The sequence below is a fragment of the Entelurus aequoreus genome, linkage group LG12, assembly GCF_033978785.1.
Source record: "Entelurus aequoreus isolate RoL-2023_Sb linkage group LG12, RoL_Eaeq_v1.1, whole genome shotgun sequence".
Lineage (NCBI taxonomy): Eukaryota > Metazoa > Chordata > Actinopteri > Syngnathiformes > Syngnathidae > Entelurus > Entelurus aequoreus.
The window spans coordinates 61562594-61577309 of NC_084742.1; the positions used below are offsets into that span (position 1 = coordinate 61562594).

At 41.4% G+C, this 14716-nt stretch overlaps 1 protein-coding gene across 1 annotated transcript in view; it reads left to right on the plus strand.

Annotated features, from left to right (window-relative positions):
* The first annotated feature begins 13469 nt into the window (after positions 1-13469).
* The window catches only part of LOC133662396 (23 kDa integral membrane protein-like), a 32825-nt gene continuing 31578 nt past the window's right edge, over positions 13470-14716 (plus strand). The window contains exons 1-2 of the mRNA XM_062066356.1: positions 13470-13604; positions 13771-13827. Coding sequence (XP_061922340.1) covers positions 13545-13604; positions 13771-13827 — 117 coding nt within the window. The 5' untranslated portion in view covers positions 13470-13544. The remainder of the gene's footprint in view (positions 13605-13770; positions 13828-14716) is intronic.

The window sequence follows — 14716 nt, forward strand, 5'->3', positions numbered from 1 at the left end:
GGAGCACGTGGGCTGTGCCTTAGAGCGTAGGTTGGAACTGTAACCGAGTGTACAGCACAATACGTCTCTCCTCATTGAGTAAAATTTAACTCTGTCTCTGCCTGATTCCTTGCTTCTTGTCTGTTTAATATGTGTCATCGGTGTTTGAAAGTTAAAACTCTACTATGCAAAGCCAAAGCCATTTATCAACAACACCCAGAAACCTTTTGAAAAAGACTGAAGATGACAGTCGAAACATCCATCCATCCATTTTCTACCGCTTATTCCCTTCGGGGTCACGGGGGGCGCTGGAGCCTACCTCAGCTACAGTCGGGCGGAAGGCGGGGTACACCCTGGACAAGTCGCCACCTCATCGCAGGGCCAACACAGATAGACAGACAACATTCACACTCACATTCACACACTAGGGCCAATTTAGTGTTGCCAATCAACCTATCCCCAGGTGCATGTCTGTGGAGGTGGGAGGAGCCTATCCCCAGGTGCATGTCTTTGGAGGTGGGAGGAAGCCGGAGTACCCGGAGGGAACCCACGCAGTCACGGGGAGACCAGTCCAAACATGTCAGGTAGAAATACTGAAAAAAATGTCTGAGTACAAGAAATTTTAAATGCTCTGACTGTTACATAAAAGAATGCAGTTAGGGTTTTCAGTACAATAATGGCTACCTCTTTTTTTTTTGGGTCTGGTTCCTGCTGTTTACGTTGGCACCGGTGTCGTTATGCTAGCCCAGGGGTCGGCAACCCAAAATGTTGAAAGAGCCATACTGGACCAAAAATACAAACAACAAAAAATCTGTCTAGAGCCGCAAAGAATGTAAAGCCTTATATAAGTGTTATGATGAAGGCAACACGTGATGTAAGTGTCTATATTAACTATATTAGCCTACTATCAAAATGACTTTAAAAGTCTTATATAAGTGTTATAATGAAGGCAACACATGATGTAAGTGTCTATATTAGCTATATTAGCCTACTATCAAAATGACTTTAAAAGTCTTATATAAGTGTTATAATGAAGGCAACACATGATGTAAGTGTCTATATTAGCTATATTAGTCTACTATCAAAATGACTTTAAAAGTCTTATATAAGTGTTATAATGAAGGCAACACATGATGTAAGTGTCTATATTAGCTATATTAGCTTACTATCAAAATTACTTTAAAAGTCTTATATAAGTGTTATAATGAAGACAACACATGATGTAAGTGTCTATATTAGCTATATTAGCCTACTATCAAAATGACTTTAAAAGTCTTATATAAGTGTTATAATGAAGACAACACATGATGTAAGTGTCTATATTAGCTATATTAGCCTACTATCAAAATGACTTTAAAAGTCTTATATAAGTGTTATAATGAAGACAACACATGATGTAAGTGTCTATATTAGCTATATTAGCCTACTATCAAAATGACTTTAAAAGTCTTATATAAGTGTTATAATGAAGGCAACACATGATGTAAGTGTCTATATTAGCTATATTAGCTTACTATCAAAATTACTTTAAAAGTCTTATATAAGTGTTATAATGAAGACAACACATGTTGTAAGTGTTTATATTAGTTATATTAGCCTACTATCAAAATGACTTTAAAAATCTTATATAAGAGTTATAATGAAGACAACACATTTTGTAAGTGTCTATATTAGCCTACTATTAAAATGACTTTAAAAGTCTTATGTAAGTGTTATAATGAAGACAACACATGTTGTAAGTGTCTATATTAGTTATATTAGCCTACTATCAAAATGACTTTAAAAGTTGTATATAAGTGTTATAATAAAGGCAATACATGATGTAAGTGTCTGTATTAGCTATAATAGCCTACTATCAAAATTACTTTAAAAGTCTTATATAAGTGTTATAATGAAGGCAATACATGATGTAAGTGTCTATATTAGCTATATTAGCCTACTATCAAAATTACTTTAAAAGTCTTATATAAGTGTTATAATAAAGACAACACATGATGTAAGTGTCTATATTAGCCTACTATCAAAATGACTTTAAAAGCCTTATATAAGTGTTATGATGAAGACAACACATGATGTAAGTGTCTATTTGTTGTGTCATGTTTGTCCTCCTACAGAAACCATATCAAAACAAAATATATATTTTTATCCTCATCTTTTTTCCATTTTCATACATTTTTGAAAAAGCTCCAGGGAGCCACTAGGGCGGCGCCAAAGAGCCGCACGTTGCTGACCCCCGTGCTAGCCCATCCCTACTCCTAACTCTAACCGACGTCTTTTTTTTCCAACCAACCTTCGCAGACTGCTTTGTCTTCAAGGTTTGTATCGACTATCTTGTCCACCTTTTGGAATGCGCTCCAGCGTCGTGAGCCTGGTGGTGGAACATTTAGGAGGCTTTCGAGCCGCACGGCCTGTTTACAACGGGGTCTTTTTGTTTCGCACGCACACAGGAAACTCTGCCTTTCCTCTCGTAAACCCGATAAAAAAACCTCGTATTCCTGTCCCGTCTCGTCACAACTGGAAGGTTGTTTCCTGATGGTAACCATGGAGACTGTGCCGATGCTCCAGGTCAAAGGTTAAACAACGTGACCTCGCACAAGAACAAGTCGCTTTTTAGTGTTTTCCCCCAAGCCTTTCCCTCTCACATCCTCTCCCCCTGCCTCTGCCTCACACTTACACAAACACAAACTTGCAGCGACCTACAGCAGAGGTGTCAAAAGTGGTTTTCACTGAGGGCCACATGGCAGTTATGTTTGGCCCCAGAGGGCCACTTCTAACAGTGAATACTATTATTACACAATTTTTTTAAATGCATTTAAAAAAAAATACGGTTGGTTGCAATAATGTAGTGTATATTACTGTAAATGGAAAAACAGTACTGCTGTTTTTATGGTTAAAAAAAGGCAGCTCAGTTGCCAGAATTTTACTGTAAAATTTACATTATTTTTTTTTACTGTAAATAAAAATTTTTTTTTCAATTTTACAGAAAAATGTTGGCACCCGAGCTGCCAGTTTGTTTGTTTTTTTTAACCGCAAATCAACAAGTGTAGATTTTTGGGTGTCCATCCATCCATTTTCTACCACTTGTCCCTTTTGGGGGTGCTGGGGCCTATCTCAGCTGCATTCGGGCGGAAGGCGGGGTACACCCTGGACAAGTCGCCACCTCATCACAGGGCCATTCGATTAAAAAAAATAGATAAAAAAACAGGATCATACATTGGTCATAATTTAAGTCCAGGGACGTATTTCCTGAGTTTATAAACATAGATAACAAATAGGTTTGATTTAAAATCCCCTAAAGTGAAGTGAATTACGTTTATATAGTGCTTTTTCTCAAGTGACTCAAAGCACTTTACATTACCCAATATCTAAGTTACATTTAAAGCAGTGTGGGTGGCACTGGGAGCAGGTGGGTAAAGTGTCTTGCCCAAGGACACGACGGCAGTGACTAGGATGGCGGAAGCGGGGATCGAACCTGCAACCCTCAAGTTGCTGGCACGGCCGCTCTACCAACCGAACTATACCGCCCTTAAAGAGCAGGAAAACCTGCAAAACAGGCTGGTAGGGATTAAATAGCCTCCATGATTTCTCCCGACCCAACGAATATGTATATATATATTTATTTATTTTTTATCGATTTTTTGATTTTTTTTAATCGAATGGCCCTGTGATGAGGTTGCGACTTGTCCAGGGTGTACTCCGCCTTCCGCCCGAATGCAGCTGAGATAGGCTCCCACACCCCCCGCGACCTCAAAAGGGACAAGCGGTAGAAAATGGATAAATGGATTTATCGATTTTTTATCGATTTTTTGATTTTTTCTAATCGAATGGCCCTGTGATGAGTTGGCGACTTGTCCAGGGCGTACCCCGCCTTCCGCCCGAACGCAGCTGAGATAGGCTCCGGCACCCTCCGTGACCCCAAAAGGGACAAGCGGTAGAAAATGGATGGATTTTTGGGTGTACTACTGTAAATGCCAAGACGGCACCACAGTTTATTACAGTAAAAAAAAGTACTGTTTTTTTCATTTAGAGAAAAATGCTGTAAAAATCACAGTAAATTTCACAATTTGACCGTGAAATCTATTGCTACTTTTACATTGCACATTTTGATGGATAACTTGCTTTGAAATCACTATTATTAGTATTTATTTGTATTAAAAAAAATTGTTTGAATGTTTGATCATATATTTTTGGATTATTAGACAATATTTATGTTAGCATAATTTGCGATTACATTGAGTACATACAGCACAGGCCAAAAGTTTGGACACACCTTCTCATTCAATGCGTTTTAAAGTAAAGTACCCATGATTGTCACACACACACTAGGTGTGGCGAAATTATCTCTGCATTTCACCCATCACCCTTGATCACCACCTGGGAGGTGAGGGGAGCAGTGAGCAGCAGCGGTGGTTGCGCCCGGGAATTATTTTTGGTGATTTAACCCCCAATTCCAACCCTTGATGCCGAGTGTCAAGCAGGGAGGTAATGGGTCCCATTTTTATAGTCTTTGGTATGACTCGGCCGGGGTTTGAACTCACAACCTACCCGTCTCAGGGCGGACACTCTAACCACATGACTATTTACATCGCAGATTGTCGCTGAAGGCATCAAAACTATGAATAAACACATGTGGAGTTATGTACTTAACAAAAAAAAAGGTGAAATAACTGAAAACATGTTTTATATTCTAGTTTCTTCAAAATAGCCACCCTTTGCTCTGATTACTGCTTTGCACACTCTTGGCATTCTCTCGATGAGCTTCAAGCACACCTGTGAAGCGAAAACCATTTCAGGTGACTACCTCTTGAAGCTCTTCGCGAGAATGCCAAGATTGCGCAAAAAATGTATCACAGCAAAGGGTGGCTATTTTGAAGAAACTAGAATATAAAACATGTTTTCAGTTATTTCACCTTTTTTTGTTAAGTACATACTGTAACTCCACATGTGTTCATTCTATTATTACTATTACTACTATTATGTTAGATCTACTATGGACTGGACTTTCACAATATTATGTCAGACCCACTCGACGTCCATTGCATCCGGTCTCCCCTAGAGGGGGGGGGGTCACCCACATATGCGGTCCTCTCCAAGGTTTCTCATAGTCATTCACTGGCTCCCTGTGCGTAACCGAATCAACTTTAAACTCCTTTTATTTATTTTTAAATGTCTAAACAACCCCGCGCCAACATATCTCTCCGACCTCCTTCAGCTTTACTGCCCCACCCGATCCCTAAGATCAGCCGATCAGCTGCTACTGACGGTCCCTGACACAAGGCTGAAGCTTAGAGGTGACAGAGCTTTCGCCGCTGCTGCTCCCAAGCTCTGGAACGACCTACCTCTGAGTGTTAGACAAGCCTCCTCTCTTCCTGTTTTTAAATCTCTCTTAAAAACATACTTTTATTCCATGGCTTTTAACACTGAGTGATATCCATCCTGCAATGGCGCCCCATAATAAACCTGCTGTGAACCTGTTTTTATGTTTTATTTATTTATTTTTTATCGTGTTCTGTTTGTGTTGTGTTGTGTTTGCTCGGTTCTCGTATTATCTTTTAACCTGCCCATTGTACAGCACTTTGGCTACCCCTGTGGTAAATTTCAAAATGTGCTTTATAAATAAAGTTGATTTGATTGATTCACATCGACGTCCCATTGGGGTTGTGAGTTTTTCCTTGCCCTTATGTGGGCTCTGTACCGCGGATGTCTTTGTGGCTTGTGCGGCCCTTTGAGACACTTGTGATTTAGGGCTATATAAATAAACATTGATTGATTCATTCATTCATTCATAGTTTTGATAAGTGTTACAATAATTATGTGTAAGTTATCACACAACTCTTTTGCTTAAAGGCCGTTGCTATAGTTATCATCAATTGTGCTGAAGTTGTACTTTTCTATCTGTGCAAAGGGACGACATTGCAAGATTGAGGAAGCTACTCCCGCAGACCGAGGACAGCAGGAACTTCACTCGGTGACAGAAAACACTGTGAGTAATGGCTTCCTGCGCGTCTTGCACCATACTCACGGAGAGGTTGGCTCTGCTAGAGGGCCGTGTCCGCCAGTTAGAGCAGAGTAATGTCGTAACTTTAGATGTTGCGGACACATCTGCTAGCGTTAGCTGTAGCGAGCTAACTAGCCCAGCTTGTAGCAGTCCTAAGCGGCCTACAAGCTACGGTGTACCGGTTGAGACGCATAATAGATTTAGCTCTTTAGCTAGTCCTACACCCCAGTCTACCGGGCACCACACCTTAGTCATAGGGGACTCCATCACCCGAAACATAAAGCTTAGCAAACCAGCCACAGTAAAGTGTATCCCCGGGGCCAGAGCACCTGACATTGAAGCTAATCTTAGGGAGCTAACTCGCAACAGGCCTAGTAAACACGTACGACAGGCTAATCGCACCACTAATTATGCGAATATAGTTGTACACGTTGGCTCCAATGACACTAGAATGAGACAGTCAGAGATTACAAAGAGAAACATAGCCAGGACTTGTGATCTCGCCAGAAAGATGTCCAGGCATTGAGTAATTGTCTCTGGCCCCCTGCCTGCGAGAGGCAATGATGAGAGATATAGCAGATTAGTCTCGCTTAACAAGTGGCTGTCTATCTTCTGTAGGCAATAGGGACTAACGTTTATTGATAACTGGCCCTCTTTCTGGGGCAAACCAGGCTTGCTGATGAGAGACGGCCTTCACCCTAACCAGGAAGGCGCCATCATCCTGTCTAGAAACATAGACTACTATTTAAGTCTCACTTGACTGACTACACTAGAGCAAGCCCGGTCACAGGCAGTTACAATGTCTGTTAGTCCGGGTGAGGAGTCAGTTAAGCTAGAACTAGCCAGCGCCAGGCTGGATAATCCATGTACGCATAGCAATTCTCTTAGAATAATACACAATTCACATAATGTTTTTTCTGTTGTGTCTGTGTCAGAGGTGGACATGCATTCTACTGAGGTGGCAAATTATGATATGTCCAGTCTATTGCAGCACCAAGCAAACAATCGGAAAATTCCTGTCATATCAATTCCTAGATATGGTCGAAACTATTTAAAGTGCACTACGCATAATAAACGCAACATTGTTAATATTGCCACTACGGATAATCTTAAAAAAAACTCGTCAAAACAGCCCAATACCTATAATATGGGCTTTTTAAACATAAGATCATTGTCTCCCAAGGCGTTATTAGTTAATGAGGTCATTAGAGACAACAATGTTAACGTCATTGGTCTTAGCGAAACCTGGCTCAAACCAGACGAATTTTTTGCGCTCAATGAGGCATCTCCTCCTAACTATACGAATGCGCATGTTGCCCATCCTCTTAAAAGGGGAGGGGGTGTCGCACTAATATACAATGAAAATTTCAACCTTACCCCTAACCTAAATAATAAATATAAATCGTTTGAGGTGCTTACTATGAGGTCTGTCACACCGCTACCTCTCGACCTGGCTGTTATCTACCGCCCCCCTGGGCCCTATTCGGACTTTATCAGTGAATTCTCAGAGTTCGTTGCTGATCTAGTGACGCACGCCGACAATATAATCATAATGGGGGACTTTAATATCCATATGAATACCCCATCGGACCCTCAGTGCGTGGCGCTCCAAACCATAATTGATAGCTGTGGTCTTACACAAATAATACATGAACTCACGCATCGCAACGGTAATACAATAGATCTAGTGCTTGTCAGGGGTGTCACCACCTCCAAAGTTATGATACTTCCATATACTAAAGTAATGTCCGATCATTACCTTATAAAATTTGAAGTTTTGACTCATTGTCAACAAGCTAATAATAATAATAACTGCTATAGCGGCCGCAACATTAATGCTGCCACAACGATGACTCTTGCTGACCTACTGCCTTCGGTAATGGCACCATTCCCAAATTATGTCGGCTCTATTGATAACCTCACTAACAACTTTGACGATGCCTTGCGCGAAATTATTGATAGTATAGCACCGCTAAAGCAAAAAAGGGCCCCTAAAAGGCGTACCCCATGGTTTACAGAAGAAATTAGAGCTCATAAATTATCATGTAGAAAACTGGAACGCAAATGGCCCGCGACTAAACTTGAGGTTTTCCATCAAGCATGGAGTGATAGTTTAATAACTTATAAGCGCATGCTTACCTTAGCTAAAGCTAAATACTACTCAAATCTCATCCGCCTCAACAAAAACGATCCTAAATTTCTGTTTAGTACAGTAGCATCGCTAACCCAACAAGGGACTCCTCCCAGTAGCTCCACCCACTCGGCAGATGATTTTATGAATTTCTTTAATAAGAAAATTGAACTCATTAGAAAGGAGATTAAAGACAACGCATCCCAGCTACAACTGGGTTCTATTAACACAATTACGACTGTATATACGACAGACACTGCCCTCCAAAATAGTCTCTCTATTTTTGATGAAATAACATTAGAGGAATTATTACAGCGTGTAAGTGGGATAAAACAAACAACATGTTTACTTGACCCACTTCCTGGGAAACTTATCAAGGAACTGTTTGTATTATTAGGTCCATCAGTGTTAAATATTATAAACTTATCACTTTCCTCCGGCACTGTTCCCCTAGCATTCAAAAAAGCGGTTATTCATCCTCTGCTCAAAAGACCTAACCTCGATCCTGACCTCATGGTAAACTACCGACCGGTCTCCCACCTTCCGTTTATTTCCAAAATTCTCGAAAAAATTGTTGCACAGCAGCTAAATGAACACTTAGTGACTAACAATCTCTGTGAACCTTTTCAATCCGGTTTCAGGGCAAATCACTCTACGGAGACAGCCCTCGCAAAAATGACTAATGATCTATTGCTACGATGGATTCTGATGCGTCATCTATGTTGCTGCTTCTTGATCTTAGCGCCGCTTTCGATACCGTCGATCATAATATTTTATTAGAGCGTATCAAAACATGTATTGGTATGTCAGACTTAGCCTTGTCTTGGTTTAACTCTTATCTTACTGACAGGATGCAGTGCGTCTCCCATAACAATGTGACCTCGGACTATGTCAAGGTAACGTGCGGAGTTCCCCAGGGTTCGGTTCTTGGCCCTGCACTCTTTAGTATTTACATGCTGCCGCTAGGTGACATCATACGCAAGTACGGTGTTAGCTTTCACTGTTATGCTGATGACACTCAACTCTACATGCCCCTAAAGCTGACCAACACGCCGGATTGTAGTCAGCTGGAGGCGTGTCTTAATGAAATTAAACAATGGATGTCCGCTAACTTTTTGCAACTCAACGCTAAGAAAACGGAAATGCTGATTATCGGTCCTGCTAGACACCAACATCTATTTAATAATACCACCTTAACATTTGACAACCAAACAATTACACAAGGCGACTCGGTAAAGAATCTGGGTATTATCTTCGACCCAACTCTCTCGTTTGAGTCACACATTAAGAGTGTTACTAAAACGGCCTTCTTTCATCTCCGTAATATCGCTAAAATTCGTTCCATCTTGTCCACTAGCGACGCTGAGATCATTATTCATGCGTTCGTTACGTCTCGTCTCGATTACTGTAACGTTTTATTTTCGGGTCTCCCTATGTCTAGCATTAAAAGATTACAGTTGGTACAAAATGCGGCTGCAAGGCTTTTGACAAAAACAAGAAAGTTTGATCATATTACGCCTATACTGGCTCACCTGCACTGGCTTCCTGTGCACTTAAGATGCGACTTTAAGGTTTTACTACTTACGTATAAAATACTACACGGTTTAGCTCCAGCCTATCTCGCCGATTGTATTGTACCATATGTCCCGACAAGAAATCTGCGTTCAAAGAACTCCGGCTTATTAGTGATTCCCAGAGCCAAAAAAAAGTCTCCGGGCTATAGAGCGTTTTCTATTCGGGCTCCAGTACTCTGGATTGCCCTCCCGGTAACAGTTAGAGATGCTACCTCAGTAGAAGCATTTAAGTCCCATCTTAAAACTCATTTGTATAATCTAGCCTTTAAATAGACCCCCCTTTTTTTAGACCAGTTGATCTGCCGTTTCTTTTCTTCTCTCCTCTTCTCCCCTGTCCCTTGCGAGGGGGAGTTGCATAGGTCCGGTGGCCATGGATGAAGTGCTGGCTGTCCAGAGTCGGGACCCCGGGTGGACCACTAGCCTGTGCATCGATTGGGGACATCTCTGCGCTGCTGACCCGTCTCCGCTCGGGATGGTTTCCTGTTGGCCCCGCTGTGGACTGGACTCTCGCTGATGTGTTGGATCCACTGTGGACTGGACTTTCACAATGTTATGTCAGACCCACTCGACATCCATTGCTTTCGGTCTCCCTTAGGGGGGGGGTTACCCACATATGCGGTCCTCTCCAAGGTTTCTCATAGTCATTCACCGACGTCCCACTGGGGTGAGTTTTTCCTTGCCCGTATGTGGGCTCTGTGCCGAGGATGTCGTTGTGGCTTGTGCAGCCCTTTGAGACACTTGTGATTTAGGGCTATATAAATAAACATTGATTGATTGATTGATTGATTGAAGATTGCGAGTCGTCTCGTATCAGTGTTTGTGTCCAGAACATCGAGTACCGTGACGCAGACAAAGCAGAGACAGGGCAATATCACAAAGTGTCATTTCTGAATAATCATATATTGTGTCCAACTGGGGCTGCTGAAATTATCCCCCCCCTTCCTTCAGAAGCAGCCTCAGTGATGTAACCAGGGACCTCCCAAATAAATAGAGGAGCACGTGGGTCTGGACTTTAGAGCGTGGTGGTGTCACGGTTTGGTTGCGGCATACTGCGCGGTTCGTTTTCCCGGGATGCAAACGGACGACTCCGGACAGGACTTGCAGGTAGGAACATTATTTAATTCTCAAAAAACACTCAAAGAGGTACAAAAACAGAAAACCAACCGACGGAACAAGGTGTCAATCACACTCGAAACTAGGACTAGGAGACTAGACAGGCAAAACTTACGGGATGAAATCCTGAATGGTAAATGGGTTATACTTGTATAGCACTTTTCTACTTTATGGTACTCAAAGCACTTTGACACTATTTCAACATTCACCCATTCACACACACATTCACACACTGATGGCGGGAGCTGCCATGCAAGGCCCTAACCACGACCCATCAGGAGCAAGGGTGAAGTGTCTTGCTCAAGGACACAACGGACGTGACGAGGTTGGTAGAAGGTGGGGATCGAACCAAGAACCCTCAGGTTGATGGCACGGCCAGTCTCCCAACCGCGCCACGCCGTCCCCATATGAAGCAAACAAAGAAGCCAGACCGACCGACTGGCAAAGGCAGGCTTAAATAATGTCTCTTGATGACCAACAGGTGAGCGTCAGGTGCAAATAATAAGTAGCCATGGTAACAAACTCAGGAGGTGTACAAACAGGAACTAAGAAAACACAAAACATGATCCGGACCACGGATCATGACAGGTGGGAGATTGTAACAGAGTGTGCAGCCCCAAACGTCTCTCCTCATTGAGCCAAATTGAACTCTGTCTCTGCATGATTCCTTGCTTCTTGTCTGTTTAATAGATGTCATCAGTGTTTGAACCTGACAATGTGACAATCTACAAACCCCGTTTCCATATGAGTTGGGAAATTGTGTTAGATGTAAATATAAACGGAATACAATGATTTGCAAATCATTTTCAACCCATATTCAGTTGAATATGCTACAAAGACAACATATTTGATGTTCAAACTGATAAAAAATTTTTTTTTGCAAATAATCATTAACTTTATAATTTGATGCCAGCAACACGTGACAAAGAAGTTGGGAAAGGTGGCAATAAATACTGATAAAGTTGAGGAATGCTCATCAAACACTTATTTGGAACATCCCACTGGTGAACAGGCAAATTGGGAACAGGTGGGTGCCAGATTGGGTATAAAAGTAGATTCCATGAAATGCTCAGTCATTCACAAACAAGGATGGGGCGAGGGTCACCACTTTGTCAACAAATGCCTGAGCAAATTGTTGAACAGTTTAAGAAAAACCTTTCTCAACAAGCTATTGCAAGGAATTTAGGGATTTCACCATCTACGCTCCGTAATATCATCAAAGGGTTCACTGCACGTAAGCAGCTAAGCCCGTGACCTTCGATCCCTCAGGCTGTACTGCATCAAAAAGCGACATCAGTGTGTAAAGGATATCACCACATGGGCTCAGGAACACTTCAGAAACCCACTGTCAGTAACTACAGTTGGTCGCTACATCTGTAAGTGCAAGTTAAAACTCTCCTATGCAAGGCGAAAACCGTTTATCAACAACACCCAGAAACGCCGTCGGCTTCGCTGGGCCTGAGCTCATCTAAGATGGACTGATACAAAGTGGAAAAGTGTTCTGTGGTCTGACGAGTCCACATTTCAAATTGTTTTTGGAAACTGTGGACGTCGTGTCCTCCGGACCAAAGAGGAAAAGAACCATCCGGATTGTTATAGGCGCTAAGTGTAAAAGCCAGCATCTGTGATGGTATGGGGGTGTATTAGTGCCAAAGACATGGGTAACTTACACATCTGTGAAGGCACCATTAATGCTGAAAGGTACATACAGCTTTTGGAGCAAAATATGTTGCCATCCAAGCAATGTTACCATGGACGCCCCTGCTTATTTCAGCAAGACAATGCCAAGCCACGTGTTACATCAACGTGGCTTCATAGTAAAAGAGTGCGGGTACTAGACTGGCCTGCCTGTAGTCCAGACATTGAAAATGTGTTTGGCATTATGAAGCCTAAAATAGCACAAGGGAGACCCCCGGACTGTTGAACAACTTAAGCTGTACATCAAGCAAGAATGGGAAAGAATTCCACCTGAGAAGCTTCAAAAATGTGTCTCCTCAGTTCCCAAACGTTTACTGAGTGTTGTTAAAAGGAAAGGCCATGTAACACAGTGGTGAACATGCCCTTTCCCAACTACTTTGGCACGTGTTGCAGCCATGAAATTCTAAGTTAATGATTATTTGAAAAAAAAAAATTAAATTTATGAGTTTGAACATCAAATATGTTGTCTTTGTAGTGCATTGAACTGAATATGGGTTGAAAAGGATTTGCAAATCATTGCATTCCGTTTATATTTACATCTAACACAATTTCCCAACTCATATGGAAACGGGGTTTGTACAATGTAAATAGTCATGAAAATAAAGAAAAGGCATTGAATGAGAAGGTGTGTCCAAACTTTTGGCCTGTACTGTATATATTTTTTTCTCCCAAAATAGAAAGAAAGAATACATTTAGTAAGATAAGTACTTTATTGATACATATTATTTCCAGGCTTTCGAGGGCCAAATAAAATGAAGTGGCGCGCCGCATCTGGCCCCCGGGGCCTTGACTTTGACACCTGTGACCTTGAGCAACCAGACTTGTCAATCCATTAAAGTTGGGTTTTTATTGCAATGCTAAAATCCTTTTGTCTTCTTGCGTAATGACTTCAATAGCGTGTTTGACGGGATCATGGAGGGGATGTTGAAGGGGGCGGGGGGTCTCTTCTAGTCTGCGGGCTGTGGGCCGGCGTTGGCATTCTCCCTGCAGGTTTGACATCGCAACAAGCTGCAGCCCGTACGAAGGCACACACTTCACTCCTGCTCTCAAGATGGGGAAAATCAACGGCTGCCTCAAATGTCTCTTCATCTTCTTCAACGTGATCTTTGCTGTAAGTACACCAGCCTCTTCTTCTTCCAAAAAATATTTTTGCATGTGTTAAATTGACTTTACATTAACATCAAGTAAAAAACTGAAAGTCACCAACGTCCTGTCCTCTCTGGACTAGCGTGACTGGTGAGGATTAAGTAAGAATGTCAACGTTTTGTTTTTCTTAGATCATTGGATGTCTGCTGATCTTTGGGGTGGTGAAGGCCAGCATTTACAGTCAGCAGGTAAACTAACGGCCGAGACAAGAGCCTTCAACTTTTCTTCTTCCTGCCATATGGTAATACTCATGCTTCAGTTGGTCTGCCTGACAAAAGCGATGATCAAGGACATCATGCGTCAGGAGAAGGAAGTCGTTTTCGTCGTGAGTCGTCAGTAGGGAATGTAACAGCCCACCTTCGTGTACGCCTACACCAGGGGTTCGGTGACCCAAAATGTTAAAGGAGCCATATTGGACCAAAAATACCCCCCAAAAAATCTGTCTGGAGCCGCGAAAAATTAAAAGCCTTATATAAGTGTTAAAATAAAGGCAACCCATGTTGTAAATGTCTATATTAGCTATATTAGCCTACTATCAAAATTACTTTAAAAGCCTTATATAAGTGTTATAATGAAAACATGATGTAAGTGTCTATATTAGCTGTATTAGCCTACTATCAAAATGACTTTAAAAGTCTTATATAAGTGTTATAATGAAGGCAACACATGATGTAAGTGTCTATATTAGCTGTATTAGCCTACTATCAAAATGACTTTAAAAGTCTTATATAAGTGTTATAATGAAGGCAACACATGATGTAAGTGTCTATATTAGCCTACTATCAAAATTACTTTAAAAGTCTTATATAAGTGTTGTAATGAAGACAACACATGAAGTAAGTGTCTATATTAGCTATATTAGCCTACTATCAAAATTACTTTAAAAGTCTTAATGAAGACAACACATTATGTAAATGTCTATATTAGCTGTATTAGCCTACTATCAAAATGACTATACAAGTCTTATATAAGTGTTAAAATGAAGACAACACATGATGTAAATGTCTATATTAGCCTACTATCAAAAATACTTTAAAAGTCTTACATAAGTATTATAATGAAGACAACACATGATGT